At 39.3% G+C, this 20,768-nt stretch overlaps 1 protein-coding gene across 6 annotated transcripts in view; it reads right to left on the reverse strand.

The window, feature by feature from the left end:
* PIEZO2 (piezo type mechanosensitive ion channel component 2) overlaps nt 1-20,768 on the reverse strand; it is a 199,457-nt gene that overhangs the window by 75,137 nt on the left and 103,552 nt on the right. For all 6 annotated transcript variants that reach the window (XM_083518446.1, XM_083518445.1, XM_083518443.1 and 3 more), the window contains exons 5-7: nt 17,978-18,140; nt 9,540-9,747; nt 8,297-8,510 (exon numbers count right to left, since the gene is read on the reverse strand). In XM_083518446.1, coding sequence (XP_083374572.1) covers nt 8,297-8,510; nt 9,540-9,747; nt 17,978-18,140 — 585 coding nt within the window. The remainder of the gene's footprint in view (nt 1-8,296; nt 8,511-9,539; nt 9,748-17,977; nt 18,141-20,768) is intronic.

Consider the following 20,768-nt stretch of genomic DNA (forward strand, 5'->3'; position numbering starts at 1 on the left):
CATCCCTGACCACTGGTCCTGTTAGCTAGGGATGATGGGAATTGTAGTCTCAAATCTGGAGGGCAGAGTTTGGGGATGCCTGCTATAGTGTATATAGTAACTCTATATAAATACACTGTTACAGTCAAGAAAATACTGTGCGCACGTGCACGCATATGCACACACACACACAGTTACTTTTGTTTTAATATCATGTTTTTTATTGCTCATTCCCAGATTCCTCTATACCTCTTTTCTACTGAGTCCTAGTTTCCATTGCTTTAACTGAATCAAAGCTTTTCTGGCAATGGCAAAACCAGCACTATTATAACATTCCTTCTGGCAACACTTTTTCTATTAAACAGAACTAATCTGAAATGCAGAGGGGCTGAACATAAAACTCTGAATAATTTTAAGCCTGTGGGTAAATGTCAACCATGTAATCAGGGCAAATGCTATCATTAGGCCAACTAGGCAGCAGCCTAGGCCGCAGACCCCAGAGGGGCATAGCAGTAAGGGTAAAGGTAAAGGAACACTGGACAGTTAAGACCAGTCAAAGGCGATTATGGGGTGCAGCACTCATCTCGTTTTCAGGCCGAGGAAGCCTGTGTTTGTCCACAGACAGCTTTCTGGGTCATGTGGCCAGCATGACTAAACTGCTACTGGCATACAGAGGACCGTGATGAGTGCCAGAGCGCATGGAAACATTGTTTACCTACCCACCACAGTGGTATCTATCTATCTATCTATCTATCTATCTATCTACTTGCACTGGCATGCTTCAAACTGCTAAGTTGGCAGAATATGGACAGAACAATGGGAGCTCAACTCGTCATGGGGATTCAAATCACCGACCTTCTGATCAGCAAGCCCAAGAGGGTAAGTGGTTTAGACCACAGCACCATCCGTGCCCCTTGCACTGACTTTTGACAGGCACAGCTTTATTAATTTTTCTTTTGTATTTGAGAAAGATAATCAAATATTGCTGTATTACTAATTATTACAATTTTAATTTTTTTTAGCAGCTTCAAGTTTTGTGCTTTTCATTTTCTACAGGACATTTGTTTTTGAAAACTGAAGTTAGCAGGGTTGGTGGGTTGTTGCAGGTAGTTAGTTACGTAGTTGTGTAATGTTTTGAAGTTAAGTAGAAAAAATATGAACCATTATTTCAGAGATAACTGCAAGAGAAAAGCTGTTACATCCTGAAAATGCTGCAAAACATAAACATTAACCAAACCAAGTGTTGCTCAGTCACAAACTTATCTAATGTTACTTATCAGTTTGTTTTCCTTGTATGTTTTCTAAAGAGGCTGGTGTAGCTTTATGCATTTATTCATTGTTAACTTTTTATGACTCTTGTTTTTAACAAACGTGGTGGCAGGCAACAATAACACACAAGACTTATTTATTTAACGTGAACTAGAATCAACCATGAACTTTTATTTGCCGTCAAACCTGCTATGCTTAGAACAAGATTTCAATATTCAACTTTTTAAAAAGATAATAGATTGTTTTGGCTGTGTAGATCCAGAATATCAATACAGCATATTTCTTGAATTAACTTTCTGGCTGTTGCATTTCATTCAAGCAGTATTAATCTGCCAACAAAAAAAAAAGTCCTCTTCTTAGATTCTGACACCTGCAAAAGATCTATACTGTCAAATAATCCTAAGTAGTTCTGCTGTGATGTAAGCACACTGCATACCCTATTTCCTTCCTGCTTAGCCAAACCAGGTTGTGTCACCACCTTCTTCTGACCCAGAAGCACAGCAAGTGATCTCCTGCAGCTATGCACACTGACCTTCAGTTCTGGCTCTGAGTAGACATTGTGATGGGAGGTGCTCCCACTATTGCTATACCCTGCAGGAAATATTAAGCACAAGGAACAATATTCCCTGCTGTCATCTAGAGAGAAGACCACCCAGATTAAAACATGCGAGCACAGGGATCCATATAGACTGCAAAGGGCTATCTCAAGCCATTACTAGCATTTTATTGCTACCTATATGTATAGGCACTAACAACACAAAATATATTTTATATCAAATCATGCAATTAGGGAAGTGCCATCTTATGTTCCCTGAGGCTCTTAAGTAAAGTTCTGAAAGTAGATGAAAACATATACCCATTATCCTAAAATCTATTACCAGCTCTGAAGAGTGGTAATAAGAACCAATCCAGATTTTTTTATACTTTGAAAATTTGTTCTACAAAGCTATTTTAACTTAGTGAGGAAGTGATAAATAAAGTGATCTACAAGGGGCTACACCATTACAATGACTTGAGAGCACCTTCCAGATGTTCTATAAAAATAATAACAATGGAAATCTGGCTATCGAGCTTCAACAGATTTTAGGATAATGGGTATATGTTTTCATCCACTTTCTTTTTGATAAAAAATGTGTTGATGATTTTTGTAGGCAGTGGGCTCCACATTTTTTTTAAAGCCTACACAAAGAGAAAGAAAAAGAAAGAGAGTGCATCTTGCTAACAGAACTATGTCCAAGCTGGTCCTAATCTTTCAGCTTCTATAAATATACTCATCAGAGTGGGTTGGATGACATATGATTTTTACAATTAAGAGGAAAGTCAGCAAGAAGATGTCACCTGAGGAGGAGATGTGGCTTGGCCTCAGGTCTCAGGTGCCAGATAGAGAAAACTAGAGGGCTGTATTGAGTTTCTCACTCCTGGTTTAGAAGCACCCAACACACGTCAGAAAAAAATCTTGCTTAACAAGACTCCAAGGGTACTGCTGCAAGAGACATGGTTTAACCATACAGTGCTAGCCCAATTTGGAGCTATTTGCTTTTCCAAATTAATTGACAGGCAGCAATCTTAGGTGTCTTATACATGCCTCATGCCAGCCTAATTTATGCTAAGTGTTGTATGCTATGTGTTGTATAGAGACATTGTGGTTGGGATGCCTTTTCCTCCCTCCTCCTCCCTGCTGTTGCCTCACTACTGCTACACCCCTTTGTCACCACCTCCAATGCAGTACCATTCTCACCCATCAATGCGAAGAAGGAAGGCAATGTGGCTCAGCTGACTGTGTCTGCACCATTTTGTTGCAATTGTAGCAAACAAACAGTCCAGCAGGAGGAGGTGAGAGGAAAAGGCAGTGGAGGGGCAGAGGTGGCAACTGTGAGCTGCCTCAGTAGAATGGCTGCTTCAATACCGCTTAACATTCAGGACAATCTTTTAAAAAACAGATTAGATCTGGTTGAGGTTCATGGAAAATATACCTCCCATCAGCAATTATGCCACAGCATTCTGTACTAACTGCAGTTCATGGATCAATTACAAGAAAAGCCCCAGATACAATGTACTGCCGTAATCCAGTCTTGAAGTTACCAATGCATGGACTATTGTGAGCAAGCTATCCCCACCCGGTAATGGCCACAGCTGTTGTACCAGCAGAAGCTGATTAAAGGCACATATTCTTTTAAGAGCCAAAAGGTTGCTACAAAAAAGTGGTGAGTTGAAAGAGCTTTTTTATCTTCTTTGAATTACTTCCAAGTATGACTCGATAAATTTCTAGAAACCTGTCTGAGACATCAGGTTGTGGGCAAATTAAAAAACGGTGCAAATTATGTGCCTTTAGGAAAAGTAGTTCAGAGCCTTACATGGTTAACTCAAAAAGCCCACCAAGCTGGTGTAAAATACTACTTTGAGATGTTTGAGAAGTGTCAAAGAGCATTATTTCTGCTCTACAAAATGATGAACAAGCAGTTCCTACAATAAACCTCAAACACAGGAGAGACTATGAGAAAGAACACAAATGAAGCGTGCAGGGAAGCTATATTAGGAGGTGTATTTTGGAATTAAGAGGTACATCCTGGAGTGTCCTAGCATAATGAATCAAAATCAACTGAAGAGCCTAGCAACTGTCATCCAAAAGAAACTGGAGGCATCAAATTTCAAAGCTGCATAGCAAATTAAACTCTTCAGCTACAGACATTAATCTCATTGGGTCAGTGTTCTTTGAACATTGCAAAATAATGCCCATGATCTATAGCCAATTTGTTTTAGAAGAAAAAGTACACCAGTACATGGCACATGGGAGGGTTTGTCTGCTTTGCTATTAATTGTACAAACACGTCAAATAGGTTGAAGCTCTGAAGCATCTGCAAATGTGAGTGGTATTTTTCCTTTATTAGGGCAGGTGGCTACATACCACAGAACATTTATCTAATTCCGATCTATTTCAGAGCAAAATATCCCTATTTCTGCTACATCTCAGGGAAGTGCCTTAAAACGTTTCTACAACGGTTAAGAGAAATATGTGTTTAGTTCAAATACTTTAGCATCACAAATTGAGGTTCAACTAGATAGGGTCAACTTTGGATCTTCATAATGTAGGACTAGTCTGAGACTGTGTGGGACTATTCTAGTTCTGAAATAGTCCTGGGAAACATGAGCAAGAGACTGGGGGTGAGGAAAGCCTTTCAGCCATTAGCTGGTATTACCCAATTTGGCTTTTACAGATTCCACACCTATTGCATCATTTATAATTAATTTCCAGTTTTGTTAATATAAGAATTCCCACTTGCTTTCTTTACTTTTGCTCATTGCCTTCAACAAGTGCCAGAGATAAACAACTGAACAGGGTTCTTTTTTTCTCATCTACAATGCTCAGTTTAAATGTTGAGGATTTTGGGACTGGTCAGATGAGGATAGAGCCATCAAAAAAGGTGAAGAAATACTCCAATTGAATAGCTGCAGTTATTGAGCGGTTGGTAGGGAGCTGAGTGCTGGCAACCTATAGAAGGCATCCTCAGTCTCTTTCCAAACCTGCAGTTTTCAGCTAACTCTGAAGTACTTTTCTAATGAAAAAACCTGTAACAGCTAGACTGATCCTCCCTCCCCTGGCAGTAGCTACTGATCTGAGTAACTGTGGTGACTTTTGTTCCCCACCTTGTATTTTCAAAATTTTCATATAGTAATGTATTTTTATATTATTCTAATTTAATGTTTATATTGCTGTTGGCAGATTTGAGAGGAACCTATCTGCAAAAGCAGCTTTTTATTTTTTTTAAAAAAAGTAAATAAAATTGTGGGCATGATTGTCAATAGTCAATAATATTCTGTTTCTGATCTGATTTCATTCTGATGTAAAATCATCTCTCCATATTTATTTCTTAATATTGAAGATGATGTAAAGTACCTCTGTACTTCACTACAGGTTTTTTTATTTTATCTTCATTTATTTGTACATCTTTCTGACCTTTAACATCTATATTCTCAAAAATCAATAAACATCTTTTTAAAAAAAAAAATTAGTATAGGTGAACAAGATTATCCTACTCTTGCAATAGCATTTTTATAATGAAATTTCATTCAGTGCTTCAGCCAAAGAAGTGTTGGTCTTCGTACAAGACATCTAGTTATACAAATAATTAAATGCATATTGTTTTCCTCTCTTTTCATTACAGTTTGACAAAATGAAGAGGATTGCTTTCCATCAGTCAAGTTTAAATGTTTCAGCATCAGTTCCAAATTTCCAACAACCTTTCTTTCCTTGCATACTTTCCACTAGCTTCTCATTAGGTTGGCAGTGCTGCTTCTGCTCTGTCAATAGTTAAACAAATATTCCATAACACCGAAAGCCAAATTCTGCAAGTTCATCAAATATAAAATAAATTATGCAAATATAATTTGGTCCAATAACTTAAGTAATTTGTATTAAACTCAGACACTAGTATTTAAAGTACAAGTCAGAACAGAAGAAAATCTTGCAGGCATAATGATGGAAACCTATTCTGCAGCTTGTGGAATATGTATGCAGAGCCAATTAGTAAAATACTGTGTCTTCTCAGAAGTGTGCCAGTCATTTGCTGGATTTAATGGCAGTATAGTTCAAGTTTGCTGAACTAATCTGTAAGAATACTAGGATTTTGAAAATCTGCTTGAAACTCACTTATATCATTATATTAAAAAATGGTGACCAGCATTTCTAAATATATGTTAAGGGTGCCTAGGAGATTTGTAGCAGCTAAATTTTTGGAAACTGGTTAAGACAGTGTAGTTGGAAATGTAAGTTTATCCTTTGTTAACAAAAGAAAGCATTTATCCTCACTATTATGTTAATCTCTTGCTTTTACTTTTTGCTTTTATTTTCAAAAAAATATTCAATAGCCTCAGGCATGTGCTGTTCTGAAAGGTAGGATTCTCTCAAGATGTTTTGTTACAGGTTCTCAGTAGCTGAGCCAATTAAGAAGACAGCAGTCTTACTCTACACAGCAAACTAGGATTACTGTAAGTAGTTTCATACTCTGGAGTGCATTACGTAAAAAACAACAACTATTTTTTCAGCAACTCCACAAAGCACAGGGATTGACAAATTTCTTCAGGTAGGCAAGGTAAACTAATTTCACTTTGTACAGATTCAAAGCTTTAAAGTCATGTCCCAGATGGATTACACTATTTAAAAAAAGAGATGGAAAAGTCACCAACAATTTACTAGGGAATTACAGTATCTTGTTGACTTTAAGGGAGACCAAGACATTTGCAGCCACAAAGGAGAATCCTAATCCCATGGTTTTGGCATATTCAGATAGATTAAACCAGTGGTGAACTCACAAGCTACATACATCTGGCCTGTGACACCACTTGGAGCAGCTGGCCTGCCCTCTGCCAAAATCAGGGACTTCTAATCTTCTTTGAGCCATCAGCCCACCTTGCAAAGGTGCCTCTTCTCCCTCTTGTGAGACACCATTGCTGGTGCCTTCCTGCTTCCTGGATACTATGACCTTCTAGCAACACTGTTGCACATTTTTTCATCAAATGTTAGATGAAATACATTTTGTTAAATAAAATATATAAATTTCAATAGTACTATCAGAGCAAAAATGACTTCTATATTTTCATTATACTATAATGTAGTTATGACATTGGTTTGTGGATTGAAGTTGGCATATCTCTTTGTCTTTACAGTGGTGCCTTGCAGGACGAAATTAATTCGTTCCGCGAGTTTTTTCGTCTAGCGAATTTTTCGTCTTGCGAAGCACGGTGTCGGGAAAGTTTTGGAAAAGCTTCAAAAATCACCAAAGTCTTCAAAAACCTCAAAAAAGGCTACCACACCACGTTCTATGAGTTGCTCCTCGAAGTCAAGTCACAACTGTATTAACGGTGTTAAGAAAAAGGAAACAAACTTGCAAGACGTTTTCGTCTTGCGAAGCAAGCCCATAGAGAAATTTGTCTTGAGAAGCAGCTCAAAAAACGCAAAACCCTTTCGTCTAGCGAGTTTTTCGTCTTGCGAGGCATTCGTCTTGTGGGGCACCACTGTACCTTGTTATTAAAGTAAAACCTAAGAAAATTATTTGGGAAAACCTACCAAAGAAGACAGAAGATATGTGTGGCGTTTATCCAATGTTGATCACCTTCCCTGGTTGAAATGTTTTATGAAATTGGGTCCCAATTTTAATTGTGTACTCTTGGGTACAACATTTGGGTATTACAAAATAGATATTATCCTTGGAGCATGGCTAGTTATAATTACCTTACTTTTTTCTACTAAATACTAGCTAAAGCACATACATAGGCAGACTAACAGCATTACTGTTGCTTTAAATGACATTTATGCTAGATGTAGAAGATTATTGAAAAACTGCACCATGCATTCTTATATAAACAAATTAAGTACTTTTTAAAAACCTCATTGAAAGAGTAAAAAAAAATAATAATTTGTGGCCTGTAGATGGCAGAAAAGCACTTATATCGTCATACACCTTCTCAAATTCACAGATGAAAACACTTTCTTGCTGCTGAGAATGCCAACTTCCACAGTACAGAAACAGCAAATTTGACAGATAAGTGTCAACAAATGTAAAACATGAAAAACCAAAGAAAGTAAGGAAGGATTTAACAGTAGCTGAACACAGAGAATCTGCCCAGGTGACACCATCCTTTCCTATGAGAGACACATTCCTGTAAGAAATTTGCTTAAGCCCCACTTTGCTCCTCACTTTCAGGCAATTTCCCCATCCTACTGCAGTCCTGTAAAGCACAGCCCACAATGCTTCATAGGCAGCCCTGACCCTCTGAAGATGCTTTTCAGGAGGGTCCAGGCAGCTGCAGGGAAAGAAGGGGAAGATGAGTTGCAGGAGCTGCCTCCCGTTCCCACAACCACTGGATACAACCAAGTACGTCTCTTTAACCCAGCATTTAACATATAAATTTCAAATACTTCACTGCATACTACTTCAGTTATACATTTTGCATCTCACACAACGTGACTCAATCTTTTTGCTGCTTTTTTTTTGTCACAGTCCCATTTACTGAAAGATGCAAATGAAGAATAAGAATAAGAATATCCTACCTGGCATAAAAGTCATCGGGTGGAATAATTTCCTGGAAAAACTGTAACTGGTACAGGTAAAGTCCAATTAAGTGGCCTGCACTGAATATAGCCATTAACACACAGAGACAGCTGAATATCAGCGGATCAAACACTCGGCAACAGGACCACCATGTACACAAACCCAAGAATAAAAAGAAATACACAGCTGAAGTCAGTGATGGCAACATCATTCCTACAGAAAAAAATGAATGGAGGGCAATTATTCTCTTTTGTACTCATGATATGTCTACAATGTGAAAGTTAAACAAGATGACTAAAAATCAACCTCTTTGAAAATTCAGTTGTTTAAAAAAATCCCTAAGGTCACTTTAAAATCAAATACATTTTTTCTACTTTTATTGAAGTTTATGGGAGACCTGCAAGTAGCTGGATAAAATAATTCATGGTAAGTACATTTCATTCCATCTCAAAATGTGAACTGATTATCTAATTAAAATACAGTGGTACCTCGGGTTAAGTACTTAATTCATTCTGGAGGTCCGTTCTTAACCTGAAACTGTTCTTAACCTGAAGCACCACTTTAGCTAATGGGGCCTCCTGCTGCTGCCGTGCCGCCACCGCACGATTTCTGTTCTCATCTTGAAGCGAAGTTCTTAACCCGAGGTACTATTTCTGGGTTAACGGAGTCTGTAACCTGAAGCGTATGTAACCCGAGGTACCACTGTAGGTGAGAACATGATTGTGGACTGATATCAATAGGTTCCCCCCATCACCACAAAATCCCCAAGACATTTATATGAATGATTTATATGTGTCAGCTGAAAAGATTACCAGAGATAATTTTAGTTAACCATACCTATATTGCATTTCTGGGGAGTTTTCAGAAAGGAAAATGGGGGGGGGGGGTTGAATATCTGCACATATGCATTCAGTTCTGTCACTACCACTTGAGTTTAAATATTAAATATTCTATTGGGTATCCTTTGCTTTTAAAGACATACACTCTATGACATGAACACCAAGGTAAATTAAAAAAACACAGCATCTAATGACATTTCAGTTCTTAAATAGACTTAATTTGTCTATAATAGGTTCTAAAAATGCTAGAAGTAATGGCTCTACAACTGTATCTAATGCAACAAATTAAGCAACAAAAAATATTTTTTTCATGTAAATAAAATCAGCAATATATTTGCCTTAACTATGGAAGGGCTAAAATCCCTGTGGGATTTGAGGAACTGTTCAAAAGAGGAGAACACACCTGTTGTACCAAGTAAAATTGTAACAACAACTTTTCCAGCTGTGGTTATAATATTGCCAATAATCTCCTTCACTTTTGAAGCTATTGAGGCAATTCTACGCAGCAGTTTTAATTTTGTGGTTTCTTCAGATTCTTCTTCCCCATGTTCTGCATCATCCAAGTCTTCATATATTAATGCATCATCTGCCTCTAGTCTCTCCCCTTCATTCTGAAAATAAGAGAAAATTACAAATGAGGAATGATGTTCTTTTGCTATACTTCATGCTTTCAAATCTCAGCTCTGGTTTGCAGCTTTAGTCCTTTCTATGTACTTTCCAGACAGCTAAAGTCACCAACATGCCAGGAGGACTCCAGTGGTGCAAGGTAATTTTAGACCCTGGACTTAATGGTTTAATGCTACACACATAGAGAGAGATATCAGACAGATATATATTATTATTTCAGCACAAAATAAAGTTGTTTCATAAATGCTTCTAGATTTGATACATTAGAGGAAAAGACAAACAAAATACAGTTTACCAACCCCGATTAAAAAATGAAAGCTCTGAGCATGTGCAAGATTGTATTTTAAAGTCACTTAAATCATAGCAAACTAAAGACATTGCACTACTGCTGTCAGACTCCAAGGACTGAAGCTTCAGCAGGTTTGTATAAGGATTCAGTTCAAATTCAACTGAATCCAGGAGATTATCCTCATTTCACCATTCTATCTCATTCTCCTAGTCTGCTGCTTGGGTTCCTGGCTAGCCTTCCAAATTTCATGTCTGTCAAAAACCCCAAGTTTCTTGCAATTCCACCATCCAAGTATCGTGACATCATCACTACTGGTACTTGATAGTATGTTCTGCTACTGAGATGCCCTGATAGTTTAGTTGGTTTGTTTTTTCCTTGAGGTGCCTCTGGAACGCAACAGCCTTCCTCTGTCCATGCTCTGACCCCTGCAACACCCAGGGCTGCAGAAACCTCTCTCATTAGTGCTGCCCCAAATAGCTACTCAGGGGTTGCCCAGCAGGGAAACACGCAATTAATCATTCTCCATATCACTCCTCAAACTTGTACAAAGACATGTAAATGGGAAATGTATACCCACAAAAACACAAAATATAAATGTGAAATTGATTCAATGTGTATGTATGCATATGTGTGTGTAACAGGCATCTATTTCCCACTTCTGTTTGGGGCACTTTCCAAACCCATCTTACATGTCTGTCTCCTACCCAAATCCTTCCTCTCTTTGCCTCTCCTTTCACCTATTAGATGTCCCACACTTTCTCTTACAGCAGGAAGAGCCTCTTAATTCTGAGCCTAATATACTGAGCTGTTATTTAGTCCATGCCATATGGATACTACTACCTTAGGCCACATTATCTAGAGCAGTGTTTCCCAACCGGTGTTCCGCGGCACACTAGTGTGCCGTGAGACACCGGCTGGTGTGCCGTGGGAGGAAGGCGGGCGAGTCGGGCGGTGAGAGGCGGCGGCGGCGGCGAGGATCCGCGTTGAGCCGGGGGCGGCTCCGCGGTGGTGGTGCCGAGCGGCGGGGCAGCGCGCGCAAAAGGGAGGAGCGCGAGACAGCGGAGGAGGAGGAGGCCGGCATGTCCGGGCAGCAGCAGCAACAACAGCAGCAGCAACTCCCGCCGCCGCCCCCTCCTCCGCCCGCTATCGCCGCCGCCGCCTCAGCTGCCCTCGCTCTGCTGCCTCCTCCCACCCCGGCAAGGGGGAGGGAAAAAACTTTCGCTTTTGTGCGTCCCTCCCGGCGTGACGCTGCGCGCTGACGTCACGGGGCGGGGCTTTAATGGTGGTGTGCCGCGAGATTTTTTTCCGGCTAACAGGTGTGCCGTTGCCCAAAAACGTTTGGGAAACACTGATCTAGAGCGCATACAAATAATAAAGAGGGATAAAATGGCAAGTGCATCTGGCTGAGAACAATGCCCCAAAGAAGGATCTTTCTGGGTGACTCCAAATTCTATTGCGCAGCTAAGTCCCAAGCCTCCCATGAAGTAGATCAGAAACATTGTTTGATATTAACAAAACCCTTCCCTTGTTTTATAGAGTTATTAAGTGATATTATAACATGGATTCATTTCACCTATATGTAGAAGTGTTGCTCAATGAATTAAAATGGCCAAAATATGTCTTTCTACACAGTACTGGGGTACAAGATGGCAAAAAGAACATTAAATGTATTATTTGGTTCTTCAATCACTGGGGTAAGCTTGGAAACTCAACATTAAAAATAAAAATAAAAAACCTGTCAAATGCAGATAAAGTACAGACAGGAAACATCACTACTTCTATAGCAGCTGTGACTGCTACTACTGTGCTCAGAGCCAGAATGTCCATTAGTTATGTTTGAGGCTGCTTTATTAACATCCAGCTTTTAATGTTTCCTCTGATACAGTATAAACATTGATGTGCTGAGATAGCCTCTCAGATCTCATTGACACATGCACCAGCAAGCTGCCCTGGTGAGAATTAAAATCCATTCATGCAATCCATTCTTGTGTTGTACTGAGTGCTTTGAGTAGGACATCCATAAACATACCATACAATAAAACTTGGATTGCCTGGAAGAAATAGAAATATGTTGTTATCATCATTAACATTTTAATAAGTCAACAATGTTATTGTTGGAATCAGTTGAACCACTACAGTCTGCAATGAATCAATCAAACAAAAAAGTCTAGCATAGTATACTAATTGTTTTAACTCCATGAGCTTTCACAGCTGGACTGGTAAGCTTACACAACAGGCTCTCTCAGGGATACAGGTGCTTCCTTAAGATATCTGCTTTATTCATGTTAGACAAATTGCCTTCTTTGAAGATATTGCATTTCCTTCCAGATACAAGTTGAGCATTGAATCTTTGCAAATTATTCTCGACCCTTGATAATGGGTTTTAGGTTTCTGTTTTTCTGTTTATAAATTTTTAAAAAATAGCCACAAGACCAAAGAATAATTCAGGCACAGTTTGTACTTACTGTCCACCTATTAACAGTTTACACGGTGTTGACAGCTGAACTGGCAATTTGAAAATGCATTTAAGAATTATATGTAAAAAATGCCTTTGAAACAAATGGCTTTAAACAAATCACCAGATTGATACATTGTTTTAATAGAAAGCAGCATTTTCTATTAAATTGTTATATAATAACAATGTTTTACAAAGCGGCAGAATTCAACAGAAAATTGTAGGCATGGCGTAGAATTCTGCAGGACGGTGATGACTGACATGCAAGTGTTTCAACAGAATGCCCGGTGCCTTGAACAGCAGACAGTTTAACAGCTCTGGGCATCAAGACGAATGGTTCACATTTTCAGAAAAGTCAGTAAATGAAAATGCTTTAAAAAGCAGTGTGCTATTGTCTTTGGTTAACCATCCATTTAAATAAAAAGAGATTAAGATTGCTCTTTTTCCATCCACAGTTTTTTTAAAAAATTCTAAACTGTCAGACTCAGACGAGCACTGCCCTTCGGGTGCAGGAGAATAATCAGCTCCCTTTTGAAAGAGGAAGAATATTTAAAGAATCTTTGGCTCTCTCCAAATAACTCCCAAAGAAGCTTGACACAAGTATGGCAGTGTTTCCCCCCACATCACTTTTTGACTGTACTGAAATAATAAGGAATGGAAGTGAATATGATATTTCTAAACCAGCATAAAGGCCCTTTTATACTAGCTCCATGTGCAGCTTTGTTTGCTGATTCCCGCCTCTCCTCCCAAATTTAGCAGCAATGTTGTAAATCACAAATGAAGGAGCAGTCTCCCAAACAGCATGCTGCATTAGGAGCCTCTAATGCATGTTCATTTCAGAACCCAAATCAATTAAGGGCAACCATAGGATGCTGGGCATACATCAATGCCAAACCTAAATGCAATATTTATCAGTTCCACATCCTTACTCAGTGGAACAGCTTCTGAAGGGCAAAGTGAAAACAAAAAACAAAACAAAAACTGCACTCTTTTGAAACTCATTAATATGTTGGGGAGTGGGAATAGAATTTCAATATTAAACCATTTCAGTATTTTACTTCTTTCCTTGCAGCAAAGCTTGATTGGTGCCTATCTACAATTTTTAAATCTTTGTTTTTTGAAATATTATTGACCTAAATTATTGTGCGTGGTGAAGAGTATTCTATGAACTTCCTCACCGTCTTCTCTGCACAAGAGTATGTATAGCTGAGTTGAAACTTCTTGGAATATACTCGGGGGGGGGGGGATTTCTGAGATTTTCCAGTTAGTCAGCTTCCTGGGAGAAGGTAGCCACTTTGTAGAATCTTAACACATTTTTGTGTGTGTGAGGCCTTTGTTATTCCCTTCCCAATCAGCCACCACGCTGCAATTACACTACAGCCCAGGCATTGTGAAGGATGCAAAATGGCAGCTGGTCTGTCAGCATGGCTGCTGCTGTTGCCACTTGCAGCAACAGGAGAAAAAACCTTAGGGGGGGAAAGAAACTGCTGATGGTGAATTCCTTTCCCAACAAACCATTAGGAGAAATTCTTTTCCCTCTGATGAAATTCAGGACATGGCTCCTCCATAAATAAGGGGGAGAAACTAGAGTCCATCAGTGCACAGCCCTAGACACACATATACTGGTAAAATGTAACGGATCATTCCCTGTGCATATTTTGGAATGTTACCTGCAATAAAATAGGAGTAATTTCAAAAAGCCTCATAACCTTATATGGTAATATGGAATCAACTTTCACACTTACTTGTGAACACAAACACATTTACTGGAGAACATGATGATTTGATCCAGAATACTTGGGTTAAACAGAAAGCAGTATGTGTTGTGTTGCTGCTGTTGCTGCTGCTGCTGCTGCTGCTGCTATTATTATTCATGGAATAATACTGTTGCAATTTTTATAGGAAAACTGGTCACAATACACATCTATCATATGCTGATAAAAAAACAACAACCTTGAGATGGCTAATTCAGCATCTACAAACACTACCCAATCAATGGATTTGGAATACTGTATGTGACAATTATACCAAGATGTGAAACTGAGATGACATCTGGACCTGTTCACAGACCGCTTGCTTTCTAAGAAGCAGTCTAGACATGATGACAACACAACTATGTCTTTCAGAATTGGGTAACTGCCCACTCTACTGCATTCAAGTTGTAATGGTATGTATGGAATTCAGTGGAGCTATACTGATGGTTTCAATACCAAAGAGGAGTACGTAGCCCTCTCCCAAACGAAATAAACAGTATACAGAACAAGAGAAAACCAGGAACCTATGAGGCCACTATGCTAATCACAATGAGAAGAGCAAGGTTTCAGGAAGGCAGCCCAAATTAGGTGCAGAATAAAAAAATCTAGCAGCATAAGGAAAGAACACACCTATATACATGACTTGCTATAGTCCAGGGTCACTTTACAGTTCATAGTAATACCAGCTGAGATGGAAATAGTTTGGACTGCTTGATAGATTTGCTGCTGCTAGAGGACTGTTGAGGAAGAGTTGAAGATGTTTCTCTCAGCACCGAATGAAACTCTCAACAGAAAAAGAAGTAATTTTGGGATGAAGCATGCAAGAAAAGGAAAGATTCACTGCCTTCTCCCACCTATCTATGCTGTGCTTTAACTTTATAGGAAATATGCAACTCATATCCTGACAATGTGTTGTGCTGCCAAAATATCTACTTTGCCCTGAGCAGAACTTTTAAGGAATAAGCTTAAAAAGTAAGACTAAACAATAATGAACAAAACTGCAATACAAAACAAAGCACATATTACTGGTTAAGATCAACAGAAAGTTAAAGATATGAAATCTTATCCGATTAATTGTCTTCATTTCAAGGTTTTTACTAATTTGGGCTATTTATCCACATGGCTGTAAAAGAAACTAAATTTGTTCCAAAACCCCTTCAACAGTTAATACGACATCTGCACCAAATCAGTATCTTAATTCTTGCTTGCAGCTGTGAAGTTAAATGTTCTCTCTCTTGCTTTTTTCACCTTTTACACCTTTTGAATCGCATTGTACTTCACAGAGCCTGCAGTCTGGGCATTTCTCCAGCTGAATTCACCTGCTTTAAATTGTCTAAGTCCTAATAAAAAGGGCCTGCAGACAAGCTTGCTCTAAATGTGCAACCATTTAAGAGTGGTAATGAACTGGATAGCAGCCTAGGATCATGTAGAATTTTAAAACTTTATAATTCAATACTAATTAAAAACACACCCTTGGCTCGTTGCAGGACTGCATTTCTCCTGTCCACTAATTTCCCCGCTCCCTCTAGTCCAGCTCATATGTGTTCTGGATAAATGTATGCTTTCCTTGTGGTTACAATGAAGCACTAGGGATGAAAACCTACATATTCCCACTGAACATTCACCAGAGAGCTTGCGACTAGCACCATTATGTCTTGTCAGCTATGTTATGAGATCTACTAAGGGGTTATTGATAGCTGTCTATAAGTGAAGAGCCTTTTCACCCAAAGCCTTGCCAAAACCCAAATCTCTTTCTTGGAGAATCCAATGATGGACAAGAGCCCTTGGACAACAGAGACGCAGTGCCTTCCTTTGGCACCACCCCTCACCCCTCTAACAACACACCTCTTTGTTTCCTTCCCGCCACTCCAGTCTCACTCTTTCCTCTTATCCATACTCTCTTCCCTCCTTAAAGCTAAAAGAAATATTATAATGTGGGAATTGTAGTGATATTCTATGTATACTGGACAGTTGCTTTAAAACAAAGTGTAAATGTGCCTAATTACTTCACTGATTATACTGTGCTTTTGTTGATAGTTTTATACCTTTCAAGCTGTGCTAAATCAGTCACGGGGGCTGCAATTCCAAACATACCCAAAAGTAAAAATGCTGGGATTTTTAAAATTAAATTTTTAATATAGCATACATAGGTTTTCATAAAATTGAATGAAAGGGCTTTGCTAAAGTAGGCTTAGTGGATACAAAGCACTAGGCCTACTTTAGCACTATGGTTCCTCTTCCTTCTTGACCTCCCTATTGTCTTTCCCCAGCTCTCCTTTCTGCTACCTGTGACAATTTTGTGGGCCCTTTCCTCCCTGTCCCCCTTCACCTATTATGATTCTCCTTCCTATGATACTCTCATCCCACAGAGATATAAAGAGTTAAGCATACTACATTCCACCTTAAATTCAGCTTGTGGGGCAGGTGGCTGTTGTGGAGAAAAACAAAGACCTCTAGCAGGGCTAATTGGGCCATGGCTGGAAGGTTTTCTGTGCCTGCATTATAACTACATATGTTTCAAGAGTCTAGCTGATTTTCTGCCATGAGATAACAGGTTGTTGGACCAGGCATAAGGCAGCTAACCTGCATGCCACATGACCAGCTCATGCCATTTCCTCAACTGCATAAGAGCTTCTCATAGCGAGCACAGCTGCAGCACACACAGAAGGGATGAGGCTAGCGACTGCCCCCTTAAGCTCCATTTTATGGGCTATTTGTTTGCACAGGAGCCAGGAAACATGCTTATGTAATCCCGTTTAAAAATACTTACAGTGAGGAGTTTTATGGAAGAATGTGAAGATCTTTTTATTTACACAACTGCTTTCCCCACATTCACTGAAATGCCACACTATAGTAGAACAGAGTTCCATAAATTGAAATACTGCCTAAATTACCTATTAAAAATGGATATGTGGAACTGAATTAAACTCCACTGTGATATAAAAAAGTATTTTAAAGGTAAACTTTATTCTAAGTCAAAATGCAATGATTCCATTAAACAATATCCTACCATTTTAATATATGCTTAAGGCATTTATATATGAACAATCTCATGTAAAACCACATGAATCCTGGTACAACCAGCTGCACTGCAGATTGCTTTGAGCTACTTTAGAAATAAAAGATCCTACTTAACACCACAATCTCTCCAATTTTAGGCAGTATTTTCCAATTAATTATACTTAACGCACATTGCCACACCACAACTTATGCTTCCTATAACGTCATTTTTGACCTTTTCAAACTTTAAACGCTCCCAATGATTAGATTGCAAGCTGGTCTCATCATCCATCTCTCAAAAACCTTAGGGATAAAATGTTATGTCCTCAACTAAGAGTGTCATTGACTACATAGCATATTCTCCTGCTCTTCGTATGTTCCTTCTCCACCCTTGCACCAGGTGGAGAAGTATGAATGCCAGGCAATGTGGACCACGGGAATATGAGAATCTGCCTGATACAGAGTCAGATCACTGGACTATCTAGCTGAGTAAGTCTAAATTGACCAAAGCAACTCTTTAGGTTAGATATTTCACATCATGGCAACCTGATCCTTTGGTGATGCTAGGAAGTCCTCTACAAATACACTATATACTTTGTCCCCTGGGTTTTCTTGGGGAATCAGTGTTTTGAAAAACTTTTGTTTAATTCTAATTTAATTGCACTCCAAGAAAAAGAGGTATTTTAAAATATAGGATAGAAAATATACAAACATACCATGTCTTCATTTTCAAACTGTGTGTTATACTGTCCTGCATCCTCTTGCGCTGCTTTTTGAACAATGTTTCTGCAGACAAGCCATATGGTAAGGCTGGCAATGAACATACCAATATCAGGAACAAAAATTCGGATCCCATTGCCAGCATCTGCCCCTTTGACACTGTATAGAATTAAAAGAGGGGGGAAATGCATGTTAGTTCTTATTCCATTACTCAAACCTAGCTTAACATTTCAATATAAGGAAAACCTTGATACGTTTTTGCATTATTCTTCATGATTTTGTACCTGAACCAGCAGGGCTTTGTTTTTCCCCGTGGAATATGTAGTGGAGAAGGCTGTGGTGCACATACTACCTTGCTTACTCTCACAGGTGCGCCACTTCTGAGTTCACAGTAATGTAATCAAAGTGTAACACAAGTGATATTGGCTTGCAGCAATGTCTAACTTCAGAGATAATTTTCAGCCTCTGAGGTCCTACAAATGCTGTCACAATACCTATGGACACCTGGTTCATTAATGCAGATGTCACATTTCATTTTTCCAAACTATAATTGAAACCACAGTTTGAAGAGAGTCTGAAAACCATGATTTGGCCATTAGTCCTAACCATGATTTCCCAATTTAGAAGTCACATAAAAAAGAAACCAGAAATGGTACCAAGAATCCCAAGAATCTAAAATGAGCCACCATTGTTTGCACTAATCTTCACTTAGAGATGAAATAAAATGTGTTCCAAACAAACTTGCAAACCATTGTCCACTCTCCTCACCCCTCCCTCCACGAGTCCTAGATAATATTCCCAAACCACTTTGCCATGCTTTTATTTGATCAGGCACAGAACCAGTATATGTAGGGCAAATATAAAGTTCCAAATACCTGAGACAGCCAACCATAGCTGACCCTGGTATTTCTTCAATTTATTTATTTTTAACGTGCCACACTGAAGGAAATAAGAGGAGTCACCATCATCTTAATTCCCCCAGAATGCCTCTGGCTGGGCACTGACATGGCATTGTAGGGTGATTCTATATCAGGGTCAGGCAGTATTGTTGGGAAATTTATATGGTGGCAACTCTGGTCACCTGGTTTACCCTCCCATTGCTGGGTAAAGCTGAGAAAAGAGCCAGGTGGTTGGAGCCAACATTACTTTCAGTGCCGCCACTGATGCCTGATGCTACCTGCCCTCACTACCTCATAAGGGGGCAGCAGAGTTCTTAAGAATCACCAGGAACCTTTCTTTCAAAAAGTTTTTTTGCTGCTGTGAAATGGCAGCAAGGGCAGAAGCAGAACTTTCATTATACAGGCTTCCCACTGTCCACCTTGTTTTCCTCTCCACAGAGACTGGCACATTGTGAAGAAACCAGCATGGCAGTCAGAAACCAGTGGAATAAGAGGTGTGCTGCTGAGTAAGTAAGTAAGATTGGCCCATGGGATGGAGGTTCCCCACCACTATGCTTTTAAGAGATGCAGCAAAAAACAAACAAAAACCCCCACACCTTCTAAATAGACGGAAAACCACCTAAAGGGAGATTAGAGCTCTGCCTGCACAACAGAAACATGTTGAGGAGGGATTGGAGGGGTGGGGTGGGACAACAGGCTGGGGAGAAAGGATGAACATGGGGATTTATGTAGGAGGGGGCCGTATTGTCAAGCACTGTGTGAATACCCTCTCCAACTTCCCTCTAAGTTGTTATTTGCCTTGCATTGGGAAATAGATACCGCTGTTTGTCAGCTCAGATGTCACACCAAGCCATGGTTTACAGAAACCACACGGGTGATGAAGGGCAAGTTAGCTACACTTTGGTCCCCACTGATTTAAATGGGAACAAGTGTGACTAGCTTAGTCTGGATACAACCTTAAGTGTGAAAACCAGTTTCATACCAAGGCTCCATGTTCTTATTTGCCAACCAATTAAAAATCATAGTTGGTCAATTCAGTACATGCTTCGCAAAATGGGTGTCGGGGGAGATAAATATGGGAAGGTACAATGTAAAGTTATGCGGTACATAAGATTTCACTTTCTTACCTATAAAATTGCTCTTCAAAGAGAACATATGCATTTCAAATATGGCCTCGGAATGTTGTTTTAATCTTCAGAAGCATTTTATTTGACCAGGCCACTGAACTTTCTGTGTATAACTTCTGTCGCAATGAATAGTTAAATACTGACTAGGTGAAAATCTCATCCCAAACTACCTGGAGGGCTTGGGAAATGTATTGCAAGATACTTTGGTATTCTTTGCAATTCAGTACTTGAATTAAATGAGAATGTTATCTTTATGATCTTGGGTGATGTCTCACACGTTCTTTAATAAGTAACAGAGCATCAATTTTGCCCTTGCAGCAGCTGACATACTGTATGTGGTTTGATTTACTGTCAATGACTACAGTTAGACAGACTAGAACCTTTAAAGTAAGGGTCAGTTCACACAATCTGTAAAAGGAAATTCTTTTTTTTTAAGTTTAAATTATTGTAGAAATCAGATTTATGCATGTGCACCTAAGTGCTCGTGTGTGTGTGTGTGTGTGTGTGTGTGTGCGCGCGCACACACACACACACACACACACACATGCTACATCTGTTCTATGGCCTTTTCCGATTAGCTCTTAGTTTCAAATCATTTATTACAAAGTGGATTTCAGAGCAAGGGTGGGGAATCTTTTCTGGATGGCAGGTTAGACTCTTATTTCCCCTCCCCTAGGAGCCTAATTTGTCAAGGGGGTGTATGAAAACTTCACAAAAGGGAGAAGTCCAGCATGCAGGCAGTGCTTTTGAAGGGCAGCTTC

This window comes from Podarcis liolepis, assembly GCF_965112155.1.
Source record: "Podarcis liolepis genome assembly, chromosome: 8".
NCBI classification, from domain to species: domain Eukaryota; kingdom Metazoa; phylum Chordata; class Lepidosauria; order Squamata; family Lacertidae; genus Podarcis; species Podarcis liolepis.